Genomic DNA, 16072 nt, shown 5'->3' on the forward strand with positions numbered 1-16072 from the left:
TCTTAAAGAGTTGACACTTTGTGGTTTGTGGAACTGGGATTTTCTCAGGGAAATACAGAAAAACAGTTCTGACCACGTATTGCCAACATACAGTGCCTTTATGGTACTAGAAAATAGAGATTACATTCTATCTATGCAATGTATATCCATGGCTTTACTTGGAAAGGATGTATTCATTCATGCCTTTTTGCAAAATTGAGTGCAATGGCACTTTGTGTTATCCCAGAAATAGCAATATTTCTGTGCTGCTGTGGAAGAAGATACTCCTGCATGTAAAAGTAGCATTTCCAGCATTACTGGGAGGAGAAAGAGGTTTTTCTTGTATCATTTCTGTGATATACACAAGTATATACTACTGCCGACCTAAAGACAATACTGTCAATAGCTGCTATCTCAAAAGTATGCCTGCAGGGTGACTGCAGTAAAATAAGTCAGGCTAATACAATCTTACCTTCCTTAGTTTTGAAGAACTGTGCCTTACAAATTTGGAATTCAAAGCAGTTTTGGAATCAGTGTAAGGAGAAATTGGAAAAAACCTGCAATTAAAGAAGTTCATGCTGTTTTAGGGAAAACTAAGTGGAATATTTAATAGAATCATAGGATAACCTTACTTGGAAATTACCAAAGAATCATTGAATCCAACTCTTGAACCTACACAGCACAACTCCAAAAACCGGACTATGAATATTTGGAAAAGAATATTCTAATAAATGCTTGTTTTCTGCATTTTGTAACGTACTTGGTCATGGATCTATATTGTTGCATTGGAAATCATACTTTTCAGCAATGGCTTTAACATTGTTGCTTGTCTTCACAAATAATGAGAAAGAATAAAATTTCTCTGTATTTCAGAAATATAAAACGACTCCAGAATTACCCAAAGAGGTTATAATGCAACTTCTGATAAGAAAGTTGCATTATAACTTGACAAAATTCAGGACAATTTTTGTGATGAAATCATGGCAGACCCTGTCTATCCCATAGCATGGTTCCAGCTCCACAAGGACTCTTGGGGCCTTGGGCACAAAGCAAACACTGATGGTGAACCTTTATATCAGAATGCCCAGTGGTGGTGGTCTCTGCTGACTCTCAAAACAGGGGGCCTTTAGCAAAATGCTCAGCTTACTGAGCTCTCTGGGTGCCCCTGCTGTACAACCTTCACTCAAAACTTTCAGTAAATTCTGCAGTGCAATTCTTAGTCAGCACATCCCAACCTACTGCAAAATGCCAATGACTAGGAATTACTTATCAATTTAAAGAGCACCCTTAAATCATCTTTGCTTTGTGTCAGCCTATTGGAGTGCCTGGGACAGACAAATAAATAAAAACAGAAAACAAAAGAAAACAAACAAGCCAAAATGATGCTGCAAAATCGTACAAATGCTAATACTGCTATTAAGCCAAAATAGCAAAGAGCACAAAAGGAGAAAGGAACCAGATGGTCAGTCACATAGGTGGTCTGAGTGAACAACTCTGGAATTTGTTTTGAGATACATATAAAATTAAGTTAACCATTTCTACCATTTGTGCTGTTTGAGTATCAAGTTCTGTTGAAAAAGTATGAGGCTTTGTGGCAGCTGAAACACTTAAAGGACTGGATGATTGCAACAGTAAGACTAAAGACTACATCAGTAGAATGGCTAAACACTGTTTAGGCAGTATCAGAGTCACAAACCAGTCTTTTAGGAAGAGGACTCATTGGAACTTTCACCATAGTGACAGCACTAGAAGGAAAGGCTGCATCAAGATCCTTGAATGAACACAAAGTCTTGGGCAAGGGTGCAAAATGGTGCACTACTCTGGTTGCAGCTATGCAATACATGAAATTGCTGCGGCCTTGAAGAGTTATGATACCTCCAGTGTAGGACCAGGGTCTGTAGGACCTTTCCAGTAGGAAGATGCAGCAGTTCTTCAGACTCTGTGTTTGGAAGCCTGTCAGTGCACTATAAGAAATTATTCTTGCCTAGATTTCTTGCTTCCTATTTTTCTATGCAGTAGCAATTTGCCATTTCTATTGTAGTGTTCTTGAGAGAACAGGACTCTAGTAAAATAATAATAAGTGATTCTAAATCCCACAGAACTCCCAGAGCTAGCAGGTAACCCCTGAAAAATATTGAAAGGAACATCTTAAAAGTACATGAAAATATGGTGTAAAATATCTGATTGCTGTTCGGTTCCCAGAGGCAGCTTTAGACAATTCAGCTTGGAGAGAAAATAACAAAAACAACCAACCCACCCTTTTCTTTAGAGCACCTCCAAGTGCTTTTGCCACCTGAGTATCAGCATGTGGCCAACAGCCCATTGGTATTTTTCTTGTTTGTGCCTGTAGTGAGTTAAGGGACTAACACCTTGGCTTGGATGGTCCTCCTGATGACTATGGACAGGGTATGCTGCCAGGGCAGGCAGGTTTTGGGCAGCCTGTGGCCAGGCTGAACATGGGTGTCATGTCAGCCAACAGCCCAGTGCAGGAACTCTCAGCTTCCAACTAGGAAAACTAGGCCAATAATAGTGTAATTTATTCTAAACCTATGGCTTAATTTGTCTCCTCTCTTAAGTCAAGACTAAGCTCTAAAACTGGCTTGAAAGGAAGCACATATGGGGACTCTAGACCACAGGATTCTTCAGGTTGGTGTGACAGGAGATAAATTGTATTTTACTCCTAGAACCCAAATGAAATTCTGTAACTTGCAGTCCTTCAGTAAGAACTAAAACCCTGACAAACTCATGTCCTGAAACCCTAACTACAACCTACATCAACAGACCATTCTGGCTCTTGTTCAGAAGGGATGACAACTGAGCCCTGAACTCAAAGGATGCTTAAAACTACTGCCTGATGCCAACCACTTTGTCTTATCATTGTTTTTGCAGCTGATGATGTTTTAATTATCCATCCAGCTTTGTGGCAAAATGGGTACCATTTGTGGTGCAATGGTGCCTTCAATGCTTTTATTATCATTTATTGCTGAATTTTAAGTATCATTTTAAGTATCATCCTAATTAGTAAACATGATCGAATTACTTAAAACTGCTGTATTTTCCCTCCAACAGTGGAGAAGCACTAATCTTATTTTCATGAAAAGCTACATGTTCTTTTCATAGCAAATGTCAGGATAAAACTATGCAAAATATTTTTTTTTTCTCTTCCTAATAGCCCAGTGGAAAAATCTTTTTCTTGTCATTTAATTCTCATTGCAGTTAAATAAAGTACTTTTTTCAGGTTTTATTTCTATTTTTTTTCCCCTAAAGAAAAAGAGGGAAATTACTCTGATAAAAAAATAATTGATATTTCCACTGGGAACCAATGCAAAATGTTACTTGGTGCTATTTTACTCTCACTTCAAGACAGAAAGCTAAAAGTGAGAGAAAATGTTATTTTTAAAAGCAATAGTGTTGCTTTCTTCACTTTTTTTTCCTCTTTTTTTGTTAAATTTAACTTATTTTCTGTGGAGAAAGTGAAGGGAGTGGGAAACAGAAGAAATACCAATTGAAGTGGTTATTTCACTATAAACAAATAAAAGCTTTCTCTCCTTTGCAATTTAAAAAGCAATCATTAAAATTGAAGTAACATATTTAAAACATCTGAAATGAATGTTGGTCAAGTAATTTTTATTTTCCATGTAGTTAAAGTCTGGCATTATAAACCATGAAGTATTTCCCCAGAGTCAGGTACAGCTCTCTGGTGACCCTGGCTATTGCAAAATCACTGCTGCAGTAGGAGCTCCTCTGGCAGTGCCAGCCTAAGGATGTTAGAGATGAAGATGCGTCCCTGCTTAAAAAGTGGGGGAAGGAGGAGGAGCTGTCATCATGACCCACACACCTGGGTGTTGGCAGGGAAGAGCTCATTACTAATCACACCACGGCCAGCAGCTGCAGGGTGACATGCTGACTGTCCCTCCGCGCCTGTGCTGCTGCTGCTGCATGCTCTGTGACTTGCCCCAAAGGAACAACACACTGAGGAGACTCTGGGAGGTAAAGCCTGATCCAGATGGGGATTGTAGAGCTTCTGATTGCAGGAAATGGGGGGGTGGGGTGGAGTGGGGGTATTGAGAATGGTCACATTGAGAAGACATGGGGAAGATACAAAATGTTACAGGTATTATCTGCTATAGTATTGGTTGCACATTCTTGACTTCATAATGCATCAGAAGTAGCCCAGAATGGTGGTGGTCTCCATTCACGGACATATTCAAACCCCGCTGAACACAGCTCTCAGAAACGTACTCTAGGTGGCTCTTCTTGAGCAGGGGAACTAGACAGAATGACTTTCAGAGGCCCCTTCCAACCAGTCTTTCTGTGAATCTCTGACCTCAGGTCTAGGCTGGCAAATCTCCATCTCTAGAAGTTAGGCCTTCCTGCCCATACTTAAGAAATCCTACCCACCTGAGCAATGCCCTTCATGACACATTGTGCAATCCTCAGAACGGCGTTTCTCTGAATGAAGACAGCCTTCTGAGACCCTTGAGTTTCAGTATAGTTCTTATATTCAAAAAATCTCAGCATATCCTGAGTTTGAAGGGATCCAAGAGGATCATTGAAGTCCAAATCCTGGCCCTGCACAGGACTCCAAGAATCCTACCATACATCTGGGAGCACTGTCCAAATGTTCCTTGAACTCTGTCAGGCTTGGTGCTGTGACCACTGCCCCGGGGAGCTCCTTCCAGTGCTCAGCCACCCTCTGGGTAAAGAACCTTTCCCTGATATCCAACCTAAACCTCCCCTGACACAAATTCAGGCCATTCCCTCGGGTCCTATCACTGGTGACCACAGAGTAGAGATCAGTCTGTCCCTGTCCTTCCCCTCACAAGAAGCTGTAACTGCAGTGAGGTCTCCCTTCAGTCTCCTCCAGGCTGAACAGACCAAGTGACCTCAGCTCCTCCTCAGCTTCCCCTCAAGGCCCTTCACCATCTTCACGGCCTTCCTTTGGGCCATGTTAGTTTTATATCTCTCTTTTATTGTAGCACCCAGGACTGCCCCCAGCACTTGAGGTGAGTGCAATCTAAAGCAATCCACATGGATATGTATTTCTTTTATGCTAGGGATGACACTTGACCTGAGACAAAGAGCCAACCTAAAGGCTTGTACACAACTGAAACTTCATTTAAAATTTGAAGTTTGGACTTGAATGAAGCTTGAATATTAGTGGGCAACAAATGGCACATAATACCAAGAAACATGTTTTAAACTTCAAACACTTTATTTAAACTGCCTCCTTAAAAAAAACCCAACAACATCTAAAAAATACAGCTCTACATACAGTATTTGACCGTATTCAACTCTGGGACTCCAATTTGGTATTGAACATAATAAAACTACAAAATCAAACTAAAACAAAACAATCAAAAGCCAGTCAGGTGTGGGTCTCAGTCAGTGTCTCTTTGAAACAGTAAGATATTTTCCATAGTCCATGAATGTTGCTGTTTCTTCTACTGAAGGGGCATATCTATGTGATTAAGCTGCAGATAGGCAGGTGGTATCAATCTAAAACAGTGAGGGTCACAGGATACTAAGTCAGTTTTACATAGCATATCTCCACATTTTACTCAGCAGTGGACCTGATGCTCCATATTGCAGAATATAAATTAGTTTTCAGGTAGGGAAAGATGATGACAAATCTACCTGACTGAGATACTGACAGAGCAAGTCACAGAGTGAACAGTGGCTATAGAGCTGGGACTCCGCAGCTTCCTCAGAGGTACGTTCAGGATAAATCACCTTTCTTGTCTACCTTCTATCTCAGATGATGCAGCATATGCTTGTGAATAGACAAGGCCAGAGGTCTGCATCCTTTGAGGAGTTTAAAACAAAACCATTTTTTTCCAAAGAAAACCTCTTGTCCTTAGGGTTTTAATGTGTAACACATCACCCATCACAAGACAGTTTGACTGTAACAGTTAATCTTTTATCATACCATGTTCCAACTCCATGTTGTTTTACAGTGCATTACAAAATAGAGGACTACCAGAGCAGGTGTCTTGGTTTGAAAGACAGGTGTTTGCTAAGGAAAGCAGAAGCTTCCCTTTGGACTGAAAAAAACCGTGATTCTTCCGATTATTATAATTTTGGAATTAAGAGAGCTCTCAGGCAAAGATATGGGGGTAGGAATAACAGTTCTTTACTAGTGTATCTAACACGACAAACAAGAACAACAACAGCTATGAAATTACCCACAAACAGAACAGTAACTCAGTCCCAGTGTTTTTTGGCTGCAGGCACCTTTTCCCTGAGCTGCAGTTCCCGGTGCTGGGGGCGGGCGGGTCCCGCAGAGCTGCAGGAGGGCTGGGGGTGATGGCAGCGCTGTCCCAGGGAGAGAGAGAGATGGAGAGAGCCCTCCACTCATGGTGTGGGTCCTGATGCTCAGCAGAATGCTGGATGGTGGTAGTTCACAGCGAGAAGACAGCCGGGCAGGGTCCGATGGTGGTTTCCTGACACTGGGATGGCAGGGATGGGACACAGGCGGCGATCGTCCTTCTCGTCCGAACTCCGCGGGGGAAATGGGCCAAGGCCCAGCCTTCCGCTTCCTCTTCTGGCTGTTTGAATCTCGCGGGGCTTTACCTCTTCCCTCCCGTCCCCTCCCCCTTGTCACCAGGGCCCAGTCAACAGGTATCTTAGCATGACAATGGGGAAAATTCCACAGAGGGAAAAGGGAGAGAACTAACCCTCAACAGCAGGCTATTTCAAATGTCATTACATTACCTACCTGTATGTAAGCATTTTATTCTCTGATAAAATGCATTCTTTTCAGCTCTTACTTTTCAAATTCATAGTCATCTTTTCATCTATGGGTGTTTCCACTTTTCCTTACACTAAGAAAGTGCTTAAAAGCACATACAGTGCTTTTTGAGTACTGGTGTGCATGTCTCTGACTATCACATTTAACTTGCTGTGCTTGTGAGGCAAGTAATTGTTTTATCTTTATGTCCAGGAATCCGATTCTGTCTATTCTACAAACAGTTGCCAAGTCCCCTTGGCAAGCCCCTTCCATGCTTGAGAGACTAGCTGCTTTTGTTGATGATTGAAATAAAGACATATCCCAAAACTACATATAGCAGTGATGGAAGTCTGTAGCTGGCTTTCTCCAGTAGGTACCATGTGGCAAGTCTTGAAGGTATCTATAATTATAAATAAATTACTAGGAAGGGGGTCGCATAGGAAAAGGCCATGGGGGATGGACATTATTTCTAAGTAGATACCTTCACCATCCCTTGGAAACTGACATGATTAGCAAGGAAACAGCAAAGTGGGGCCAGATGAGCAGGGGTATCCAAAGAGCATCATATTAAACACCTTTGAATACCTTGCAAACCTTAAAACTGCGCCTAGTTCTTCTGCATCTACACCATTTCATTTGTTCTATCAGCAGTGTCAGCTCTAGTGAAGAATGAGCACTGCTGCCCTTCACCACTGTGTCATCTCAGCCACCTGACATGGATGTGAAAACTCTTGCCTGCACCCTACAACCTTCAGAATAATGGCAGTTCATAAAATGTCTACTTTGGATGCAACATCCAAACACACCACACTATGTAAGCCAAGACTCTGAGTGCAGTATTTATGTAGAGGAACTATTCTTATCAAAACCACTAGGTGCTATAGACAGATACAACACTATGGACCGGCAATTATAATGATCCTGTTCTAACCTTTGTGGGTTGAAACTGTAGCCTCTAGGCTAGTAAGACAAAAAAAACTTAGTGACAACCTGAAATGCCTGTGAATTAGTTCACTGTACCCTGGAAAAACATACAAAAAAGACAAGGCTTATACACTGGTTCATTCAGGCAAGCATTCTGTTCCTGAGCAGTAGGCAGAGAATTTGCACACCCAGCACTGTAAGAAGCTGCAGGAAATGTCTTCTCAGTAAGGGACAAGAGATTAGCTTAAAAACCAAGCTTAGAAGTTTATATCCTTTCCTAAGTCACAGTGACTTGAGGCATATAAACAAGAGGCTCAGTGGAAACAAGTGGCTTGCTTATGTCAGTAAAGTGAGAGGAACATCTCAGAACGATTTGACTTCTTTATCCTGCACTAGGAGAGAGTAACACACTTTCCAGAGGTGGTTATCACTGAGTATTGGGGTGTAGATACTAACATCTATGAGAAGAGAAATTAAACCTTTGGTTCTGTCATTGTGTAAGTTTTCCACTATTGTTTTTCCCTGGAGCTGCTTGAGCCTGGTCAGCATTACTTACCAAAGCCCTTTGAACTTCAGCTTTCAATAAGCTAAGAATACAGGTTTCAGCACGTTGTCCAAAACCCATGTTTCTTCTGGTGTCGTATATCTATGGGCATTAAATATATACAGAAAAGCTATGTGTGAAGTATCTTATTAAATGAACTGCTTTCAAATAAAATTAGCAAGAACATTTAGATTGCTGGGTGAGGGTGTGTGTTTGACTCAAATTTTGCTGCAGTGCTACAGCAAGACGTAGGAGAGGGCAACTGGCTTTGGACAGCAGCACTGCTTTTTCATCCGCGTCTGGAGTGCTGCTAGATTCCCGATGCCGGCTTTCCCACATGAGCTCCCCAGGTCTGCCAGGCCATCGTCACCTGCGGCTCCTCATCGCCCCATTTCACGGCTGGGACCCCGGACGCTCCTTGGGGTGACCGGCCGGCGGGGTGACGCCCCGAACGGGCACCGGGAACAGGGGACGCGAGGGGCGCGGGAGCAGCGGGGCCACGGCCGGGACAGGAGCCAGGCGCGGGGCTCACTCCTCGGCGTCCCCTCGGGGCGTTGTTCGCCCCCCGCGTCCTTCCTGCTTCCGGGGGCCGCCGCGGGGAGGATTTGCCGCAGATGACATCAGCTGTGGATGCTGGAAAGGCGGCGGCGGCGGCGCGGAGGATGCGCCGGCTCCCCCCCTTCCTCCTCCTCCTCCTCCTCACCAGGTCCCTGCCCTACACCGTCTCCGTATAAAAGCGCCGCCGCCTCCCCACCCACCCTCACTTCCTCCCTGCCGCCCGCGGAGCTGCCGCCGAGCGGCCCCTCTGCGCTCAGCGCCCCGGAGACCCGGGGCGGAGGCGATGGCCACCGTAGTGGTGGAAGTGGATTCGGAGCCCTCCTGCAGCATCCCCAACCCGAACTCCACCTCGCCCAGTCTCTCCCACCGCTTTCTAGACAGCAAGTTTTACCTGCTGGTGGTTATCGGCGAGCTGGTGACTGAGGAGCACCTGCGGCGGGCCATCGCCAACATCGAGCGAGGTGAGGCGGCGGGAGCCGGGGCGCCGCAAGCAGCTCCACGACATCCCCCGCCGGCGCCCTGCCCCTCCTGGGCGCGGTCGGGAGCCGGGATTGCCCCCCACACCCATCCCCCCGAGCCGCGGTCTTCGGTTTTCTATTCCCCGGGGGGTCCCGCCGCAATGGCCCGCCCGCTGACCTTCCCCCGCGGGGCCCGGGCGCTGCGCAGCGGGGCTGCGGAGAGCCGCAGCGAGCCCCCTCCCCGCCATGGCTGGGCGGAGGGGCCGCGCCGGGAGCGCAGAGCCCGCCGCCGAGCCCGTCTGCCCGGAGACACCGGCGGGTGGGCGTGGCACGGTCCGCACTGCGGTCCCGATGGCAGCCCGGGGCGGACAAAGGGCGGCTGGCGATGGGGTGGATGGGTTGGGCTGGCGCTGCCGCCCGCAGTCCCCCGTCCCCCACCGCCGCGCCAAGCCGGCGGGGCTTGGGGCGTTTTCCCTCTGGGCGGCAGAGGCTGCGCGGGCGGGAGGCAGCCGCGCCTTTGTGTCTAACTTTGGGCGCTGGGACTTTCGTGTTGTCTGGACGATTTCTCAGGAACAAGTTATGTACTTGTATATGTGTTCCAATAAAGAAAACCCGTTTGAGTAACTAGGCTGTTAACCCGAGTGCTCAGCCTCATTATTGTCCGACTGCGGGCTGCTCTGACTCGGCGTTTTTGTGTCCTTTTCTTAAGACGGCGATGCAGGGTGGTATTGCAAGTGAAATGACAGTTTTATAAGTTTTCGTTGTGGTTTCTTGATACAATAGATTGCAGTGCATATGCGGAGAGGGAAAACAAAAAAAAAGCCAAGCTATTGCGGTATTGGTGGAATAAAGCACGAAGAAAATTATTTTCGGACCTTGCAGTTAGTTAAACTCAGTTGGTGCTTGATTTTATAATATGTATTTTTTTATTCTGGGCTGGTGAAAACAAAGATTTCAGGAACGGCCATTGTTAAGAGTGAAGAAGAGACTCCGGAACGGGGAATTGGTAGCAGCCTTGTCATGTAGGTGTGGTTCAGCAGTCCAGCTAGGACTTCGTCTCTCTCTATTGTTGATTTCTCAACCATTGTTGCTTTGGTTGGTTATTTCTCCGAATTATTTTTCATTACTGCTTGAGGTAAAAAGCATCCTAATCTCAGCTAACCAGTTTCATCATAACATGTTCATCTTTACTGCTACCATTGTCTCTTGGGGAGAGCTACTGAGGCAGGTGCTTTGTCATTCAGAGCTTCTTCAGCATTGCACTTCCTTAACTCTATTTAATTTTCAGTTGTGTTAGAAGAGAACTGGCTGCACTTTAATTAAATTGTCAAACATTATAAAGCAAATTGCTAAAATTTCTTCCCTCAAGACAGCTAATACCCTTCCTCTGAAGAAAGGCTCTTCAGTCTCTTCTTGAATCTCCTATTGTACAGTTGCTGTTGCATAGCTCAGTTGCTGCTATCTCCTGCCACTAAGCATAACACCCACTTACAGGTTTAGGTGTTCAGAGGGAATGCTTTCGCCTTTTAATTCATCATTTTGGATTAAAGTCACCTTGCTGCTTCTAGTATCAGACCATCTGATTGAGATTTTTGCCTGCTAAGAAAACTCCTTGGTGAAATTTTGAGGTGCATTGTTCTGGATGAATGCAGTGGGAGTCTGATGCTCTATCTACGTGAGGCAATTATGGGCTCAGCTAATATTCTTCTCTTTGGAAAGTCTGCTGTAGTCTGGGAAAAGCCACTTCTTGCTGCCTTTATTCTCAGTAGAGCTTTAAGTGCATTTTGGTACTTGATAACTCTGCCTCACTCTTCTCTGGTACATCTCCTGAGCACTATCACTGAAAACTGTGGATTCATGCGCCAAACTGCAGAGCAACGTGTCAAAGAAAACATCTGCTGATAACACATCAGTGGCGTGATGCTACGCAACCTGGTGGAATGCAGAGTCATTTCTTAATATATTGTGGGGAGGGAATGGCTTGGCAAGACGCATTTTCAGTAATGACATTTTGGATGTGACTTTGCTAAGGGGGCAATCCTCCAACCCACCATCCACCAAAAGCGAAGAGGGGAGTGAAGAGGAAGCTTCAAGATTTTTTCACTGATTTAGCAGATGCTACTGGGTGTGCCCTGCCTGCTGTCTGATTAGTCCTGTGTCTAGTGGCGTTGCACTCCAAGACTGCAGAAAGAAAGAAATAGCTCCAGTTCAGCCATGTTTACAGCAGTTATGTGCACACTGCTAATCCATCATTGGATTGACCTTGGATTTTAGTTCCAAGTTTACCTTTGTTCCACCCAAAACCTGATTTAGTGATAACATTCATTTTAATACATTTTGCTACACTATAATATGCATGCATAATTTTTGCATCCAGATTGCTGAATCATGCAGTTCCAAATTTTGGAGAGTCTACCTACATTCCAGCTTCAGCTTCTGGGACCACTGTGTGCATAGAGCACACAGGCTTTTTTTCCCCTTGGCTTTGTTTTTTCTATTTTGTATTGAGTCCTGCATTTTGGACCTTTTGTGGCTCAATCAGGCAATGATTGAGCAACCTTGACTGTATCTAATCAGAATCTTATACCTACAGCAAATTAGGATTGCATCTAAGGCAGCTAGGGATAGTGGACAAGTCCTACCATTAGCAGCATAGATGAATCATAGGCCATGTTATTTAATTGATCTCCAGAAACCAATGCAATTTCTTCACCCAGCTTGGTGTCATAGGCCAGTGGAGCTGTTTGTCTTCAGTTCAGCACTCATTCATTCAGTGTACTTCAGCTTTGTGATCAACATCAGTTCAATAGTTATTGTTTTCATATGTGTGCTATGTGTAAGGTATTATATCATCTTAGTGTTCTTGCTCTCAAATATTCCAACACCTGGAAGATATTAAAGCCTGTTTAGATGTATTTGCCTGCCAAAACTTGTCCCAAAAATGCACCATATGGCCAAGAGCTTTCTGAGAAAACCAAGTAAGGAGACTTGCAGAAGAGTCTTGCCTCTGAACAATGATGCGTCAGTCAGGAAGTGGAGGTGGCTGGTTATAGCTCAGTTATTTTTCTCAAGTGGTTATGGAACACACAGGCAATACTGTATTTTCAATTTTTTCTAGAGATTCAAATGACAGCTACTTAATTGTTGGTAGCACATTGCAGTAATCTTGCTACTACCTTTACTTGGATGCTTAAAAGGAAAAGCCCTGGATGCATTCTTCTTGTAGAGGCTTCAGGCTCTTGAAATGCAGATGTTCATATTTGCATGGAGAACGTATTCAGAGCTGCACTGGGAGACTGACACTGCAGATCTGGTTTCACTGCTAGTCCCTCTTTTCTCCTCGTGCTTCATCCCTGCAACATGGCTTCTGCCAGTCTAAGTTCTGACATTTCTGTGGCCTTGGAACAGAAAATGCATATAGCATGGGAAGTGGCATTGACAGTAACATCCACAGCCTGAAACCCTGACAGAGTTAACAGCAGTGTTCATTCTAGACTCATTCTGAGGGGTTGGACACGTACCTCTTCAGGCATCTTGTTGTCAAACCCCAAAGTGGTCTAACCCAAAAATTCCATGCAAAGGCATGGTCATGTGGGGAGGGACCACCAGATACTTCCTCACCAACAATCCATTTTATGTTTGCCAGTTCATTTGTGTAGATGTAATAATGATTCTTTAGGACAAAAAATCAGTGCAATTTTGGTTTTCAAAATTGCAGCAGTGCCTGAACTTGTAGTGTTACTGCCTGCTTATTATTTCAGAACTAGAAGATTTTTTAGAACAATTTCAATTTTATAGAATTTATATAATTTCAAAATTATAGAAAAATCTGAAGAATGTTCTACTTTTTCCCCAAATTATTCATCAGAATCTTATGGAAGAAAACTAGTAATTTGTCTTTTGGCTGCAGTGACTTTTTTTTTTCCCCCCCGTCGAATTTCAGTCCTTAAAAATCCACTATGGAATAATTTTGGTCCTATAAGTGTCACATGTCTCACTTTTTTAGTAGCTGGGGGGAAAAACAGTAGGGAACAGCGATGTGCGGTTTGATTTTTAAAAAAAAGATCAAGCACAGCGTTTTCAAATCTCAGAACTAGAGTTCTGACACTTCATAAATAAAAGATCACTTAAATTTTAATTTAAAATGTGGTATCCTTCAAAGATACTGAATGAAGAAGCCAGCAATTTAATATTGCATTTAAATATTAATTAGCAATATGCTAGGTAATGCTGCCCTTTTCTTCTCAAAAGGGAAGCATGACTGAATTGTCCTTTGGGTGATTCATTCTTCCATTTTTGTAAAACTATATTGTGATTTTAAAGTCATGTCAGGGACTTGGTAACTTACTGTGATGTGGCTACTACTGCACTTCTAAAGCTGAGGTCTTAAAGAATGGTCACCCTTAGGAGAGGCAGATTGGCTTTTTCTGATTCCTGTAGGAGTCCTTTCAAAAGCATTTTTAAAAATAGCTGTGTGCCTTGGAAGGATGTGAAAGATTGGAATTTAGAAATATGCAAATAGCTTGAATGCAAATAGAATAATACTTGGTTAAAACTTCCAGTGCTCATGTGTCAAGCTAGATGTGTTTTGTATTTTGAATTTTAGGTATCCGGTCATGGGACACAAACTTGGTTGAATGCAACTTGGATCAAGAACTTAAACTTTTTGTGTCTCGCCATTCAGCTCGATTCTCTCCTGAAGTTCGAGGTGAGTTTAAGAGCAGAACTGTTAAATTACACTCTGAAATTGCCTTGCCCATTAGTTTTAGGGCTTTTTTAGAGACAAGAAAAGTCACTTTTTGACTGGTGCTACATGAAGAAACTGTTCAGTCTAGTAGTCCAGTGACAGAAGCTTATTGTGGTAGATAGAGTACATCCAATCAATAGCTGGAAAGGTTGGCTCTGTAGTTTGGCCGAGCCAAAACTGATGTCACAGTGGTTGCACAACTGCAGCTCAAGCCCTGTGTTTCTTCCCAAGCAACTTCAACTTAGCTGTCTTATTAGGTATGAGAAACTGAGTTACGGTGAGTCTACCTTCACTCACAGGAACTTTCTTTGGCTTATATGAGGAAATAAGAAATGCATAGGTCTAATAAGACTAAATATCTTTTGCTGCCTGTTTTTCAAGCCTCTTCTTCCTTAAGATGACTCATTCAATAAAGTGAAACATTTGTTTACCAGTTGTGAAGTGCAAAACTTGGGTTTGTTCTGGTTTCTTGAGAATCAAGTGTTTGGTAAGTTTTCTTAGATATCATTACTTTTAATACCATTGCGGAATGAGTATGGATGAATTTAATCAGGTCACTCATGTGATCATATAAGACCTTTTCAAAGTAGTAGAGGTGGAATCATTGTGGCCATGTGCATGTTGAGTGCTGTTGTACATTACAGCCCAGTTACTGACAAATGTTGGAAATTCCAGCTTCTGGAACATCGCTCATGTGTGGAGTAAATGGGCTGCGAAATTTTGTATCATGCTACTAAATCAACTTCCTGAGGTCAGTTGCTATACATTGTTGGGAAAGAGAATCCAATGCCTTGCTAGCATGACAGCATTGACCTGATGGTTTTGAATAATGTACAAAAATGTCTTGTGAAGCTAACCTTTTCTTCTTGCAGCATATGTTAAAGCAGTTTTTGCCATATATCTCCATATCTACAGAAAGTAAAGCACTGCCAGAGTTAAAAAAAGCTTACATACTTCTATCATTCATCCTCTGGTTTGAAAACCAACATAACTAATAAAACAATACACAGCATGAAGATTTTTCAGTAAAGACATGTAGCCCCCTTATTTATGTGGATGTAAACTGGGACCTAGAAAAGTTGTCTTTCATTTCACTTTGAATGTCAAAAAAGCCAATTCAAGTGACATTTGTTGCTTTGCTTTACAGAGAGGAAATTTATCTTAAAGAAATGGAAAATGCAATGTATCCCATTTTTGATACCTCTATGTTTTACTTTAAGTTTTAAAGATCCTATGTTGCTTCTGTAGCAAAAATATTAAAGCATGAGTAGTATTTTTACTCTCTTTTAGACGATACATTCCAATACCGCTGCATGAATTAAAATTAAACAAATGCTCTACTTTGCTATACTAAATAAGATTGTATACCCCTTTTGCAGCAAAAAGAATGTAGTATTGTTCAGGAATTTTTCTCTGGGAATTGTATTTTTGATTGATTTTTTTCCCCCTTGTTTGTCTAGACTTCGCTGTTTAATCTGTCATTGTGTTGAATTCCATCTTAATTGCATGTGACTGGAATTCATCAACATCTCTGACAAGCAGAAATGAATGTGTTTTTCACTACTGCTCAATCTTTAAACAATAAACTGCCAAAATCTGTTTAAAGAGCATTAAGGGAGCCTGAAACTTGAATAAAGACAATATTGAGGGATAAAGCTATCCGCTTTGACCAACTTCTTGTTTAAAATTTTGTGGGGAAGTGCATTTGTACCTCCAGAATCCCACTGTGCAGATCAGATAATGATTTTCTTTCTGCTTTTCTATGATGTTAAATTCTGCATGAGGCTCCTTTGTATCTTTGCTGTTCGGCTGAGAGAAGGCTTTTTTGTTGCCACATTCTAATAAAATTTCAGAGTGCTTAATTTCTGTTACAGTACCCAAATGTTAAATTTTGGGTGTTCAACCACTGAAATGGTTGACTTGGATACTAAAGAGATGATTGTATGTATTCTTTTATGGTCCCAAACTCAGAAAGGGAATTTAGGTAACTAGGTGACCTTTTGTCCAAGGGAAGCATTCATCCAAGGTGATGGGGTTGCCTGTGGAATGTAATTAAACAACCTTTTTTTTCTCAGCTCTTTGAGTCTGAAGTCTCTGTGCAGCTTACATATAGGGACAGTTTGCTCTTGAGG

The 16072-nt window shown here is 42.9% G+C and overlaps 1 protein-coding gene across 1 annotated transcript in view; it reads left to right on the top strand.

The window, feature by feature from the left end:
• Positions 1-9018: 9018 nt before the first annotated feature.
• Positions 9019-16072, top strand: part of MAP1B (microtubule associated protein 1B) — a 65222-nt gene continuing 58168 nt past the window's right edge. Inside the window, exons 1-2 of the mRNA XM_062513193.1 lie at positions 9019-9196; positions 13800-13901. Of these exons, the coding sequence (XP_062369177.1) occupies positions 9019-9196; positions 13800-13901 (280 nt within the window). The remainder of the gene's footprint in view (positions 9197-13799; positions 13902-16072) is intronic.

This window comes from Cinclus cinclus, chromosome Z (genome assembly GCF_963662255.1).
Source record: "Cinclus cinclus chromosome Z, bCinCin1.1, whole genome shotgun sequence".
Classification (NCBI taxonomy): Eukaryota; Metazoa; Chordata; class Aves; order Passeriformes; family Cinclidae; genus Cinclus; species Cinclus cinclus.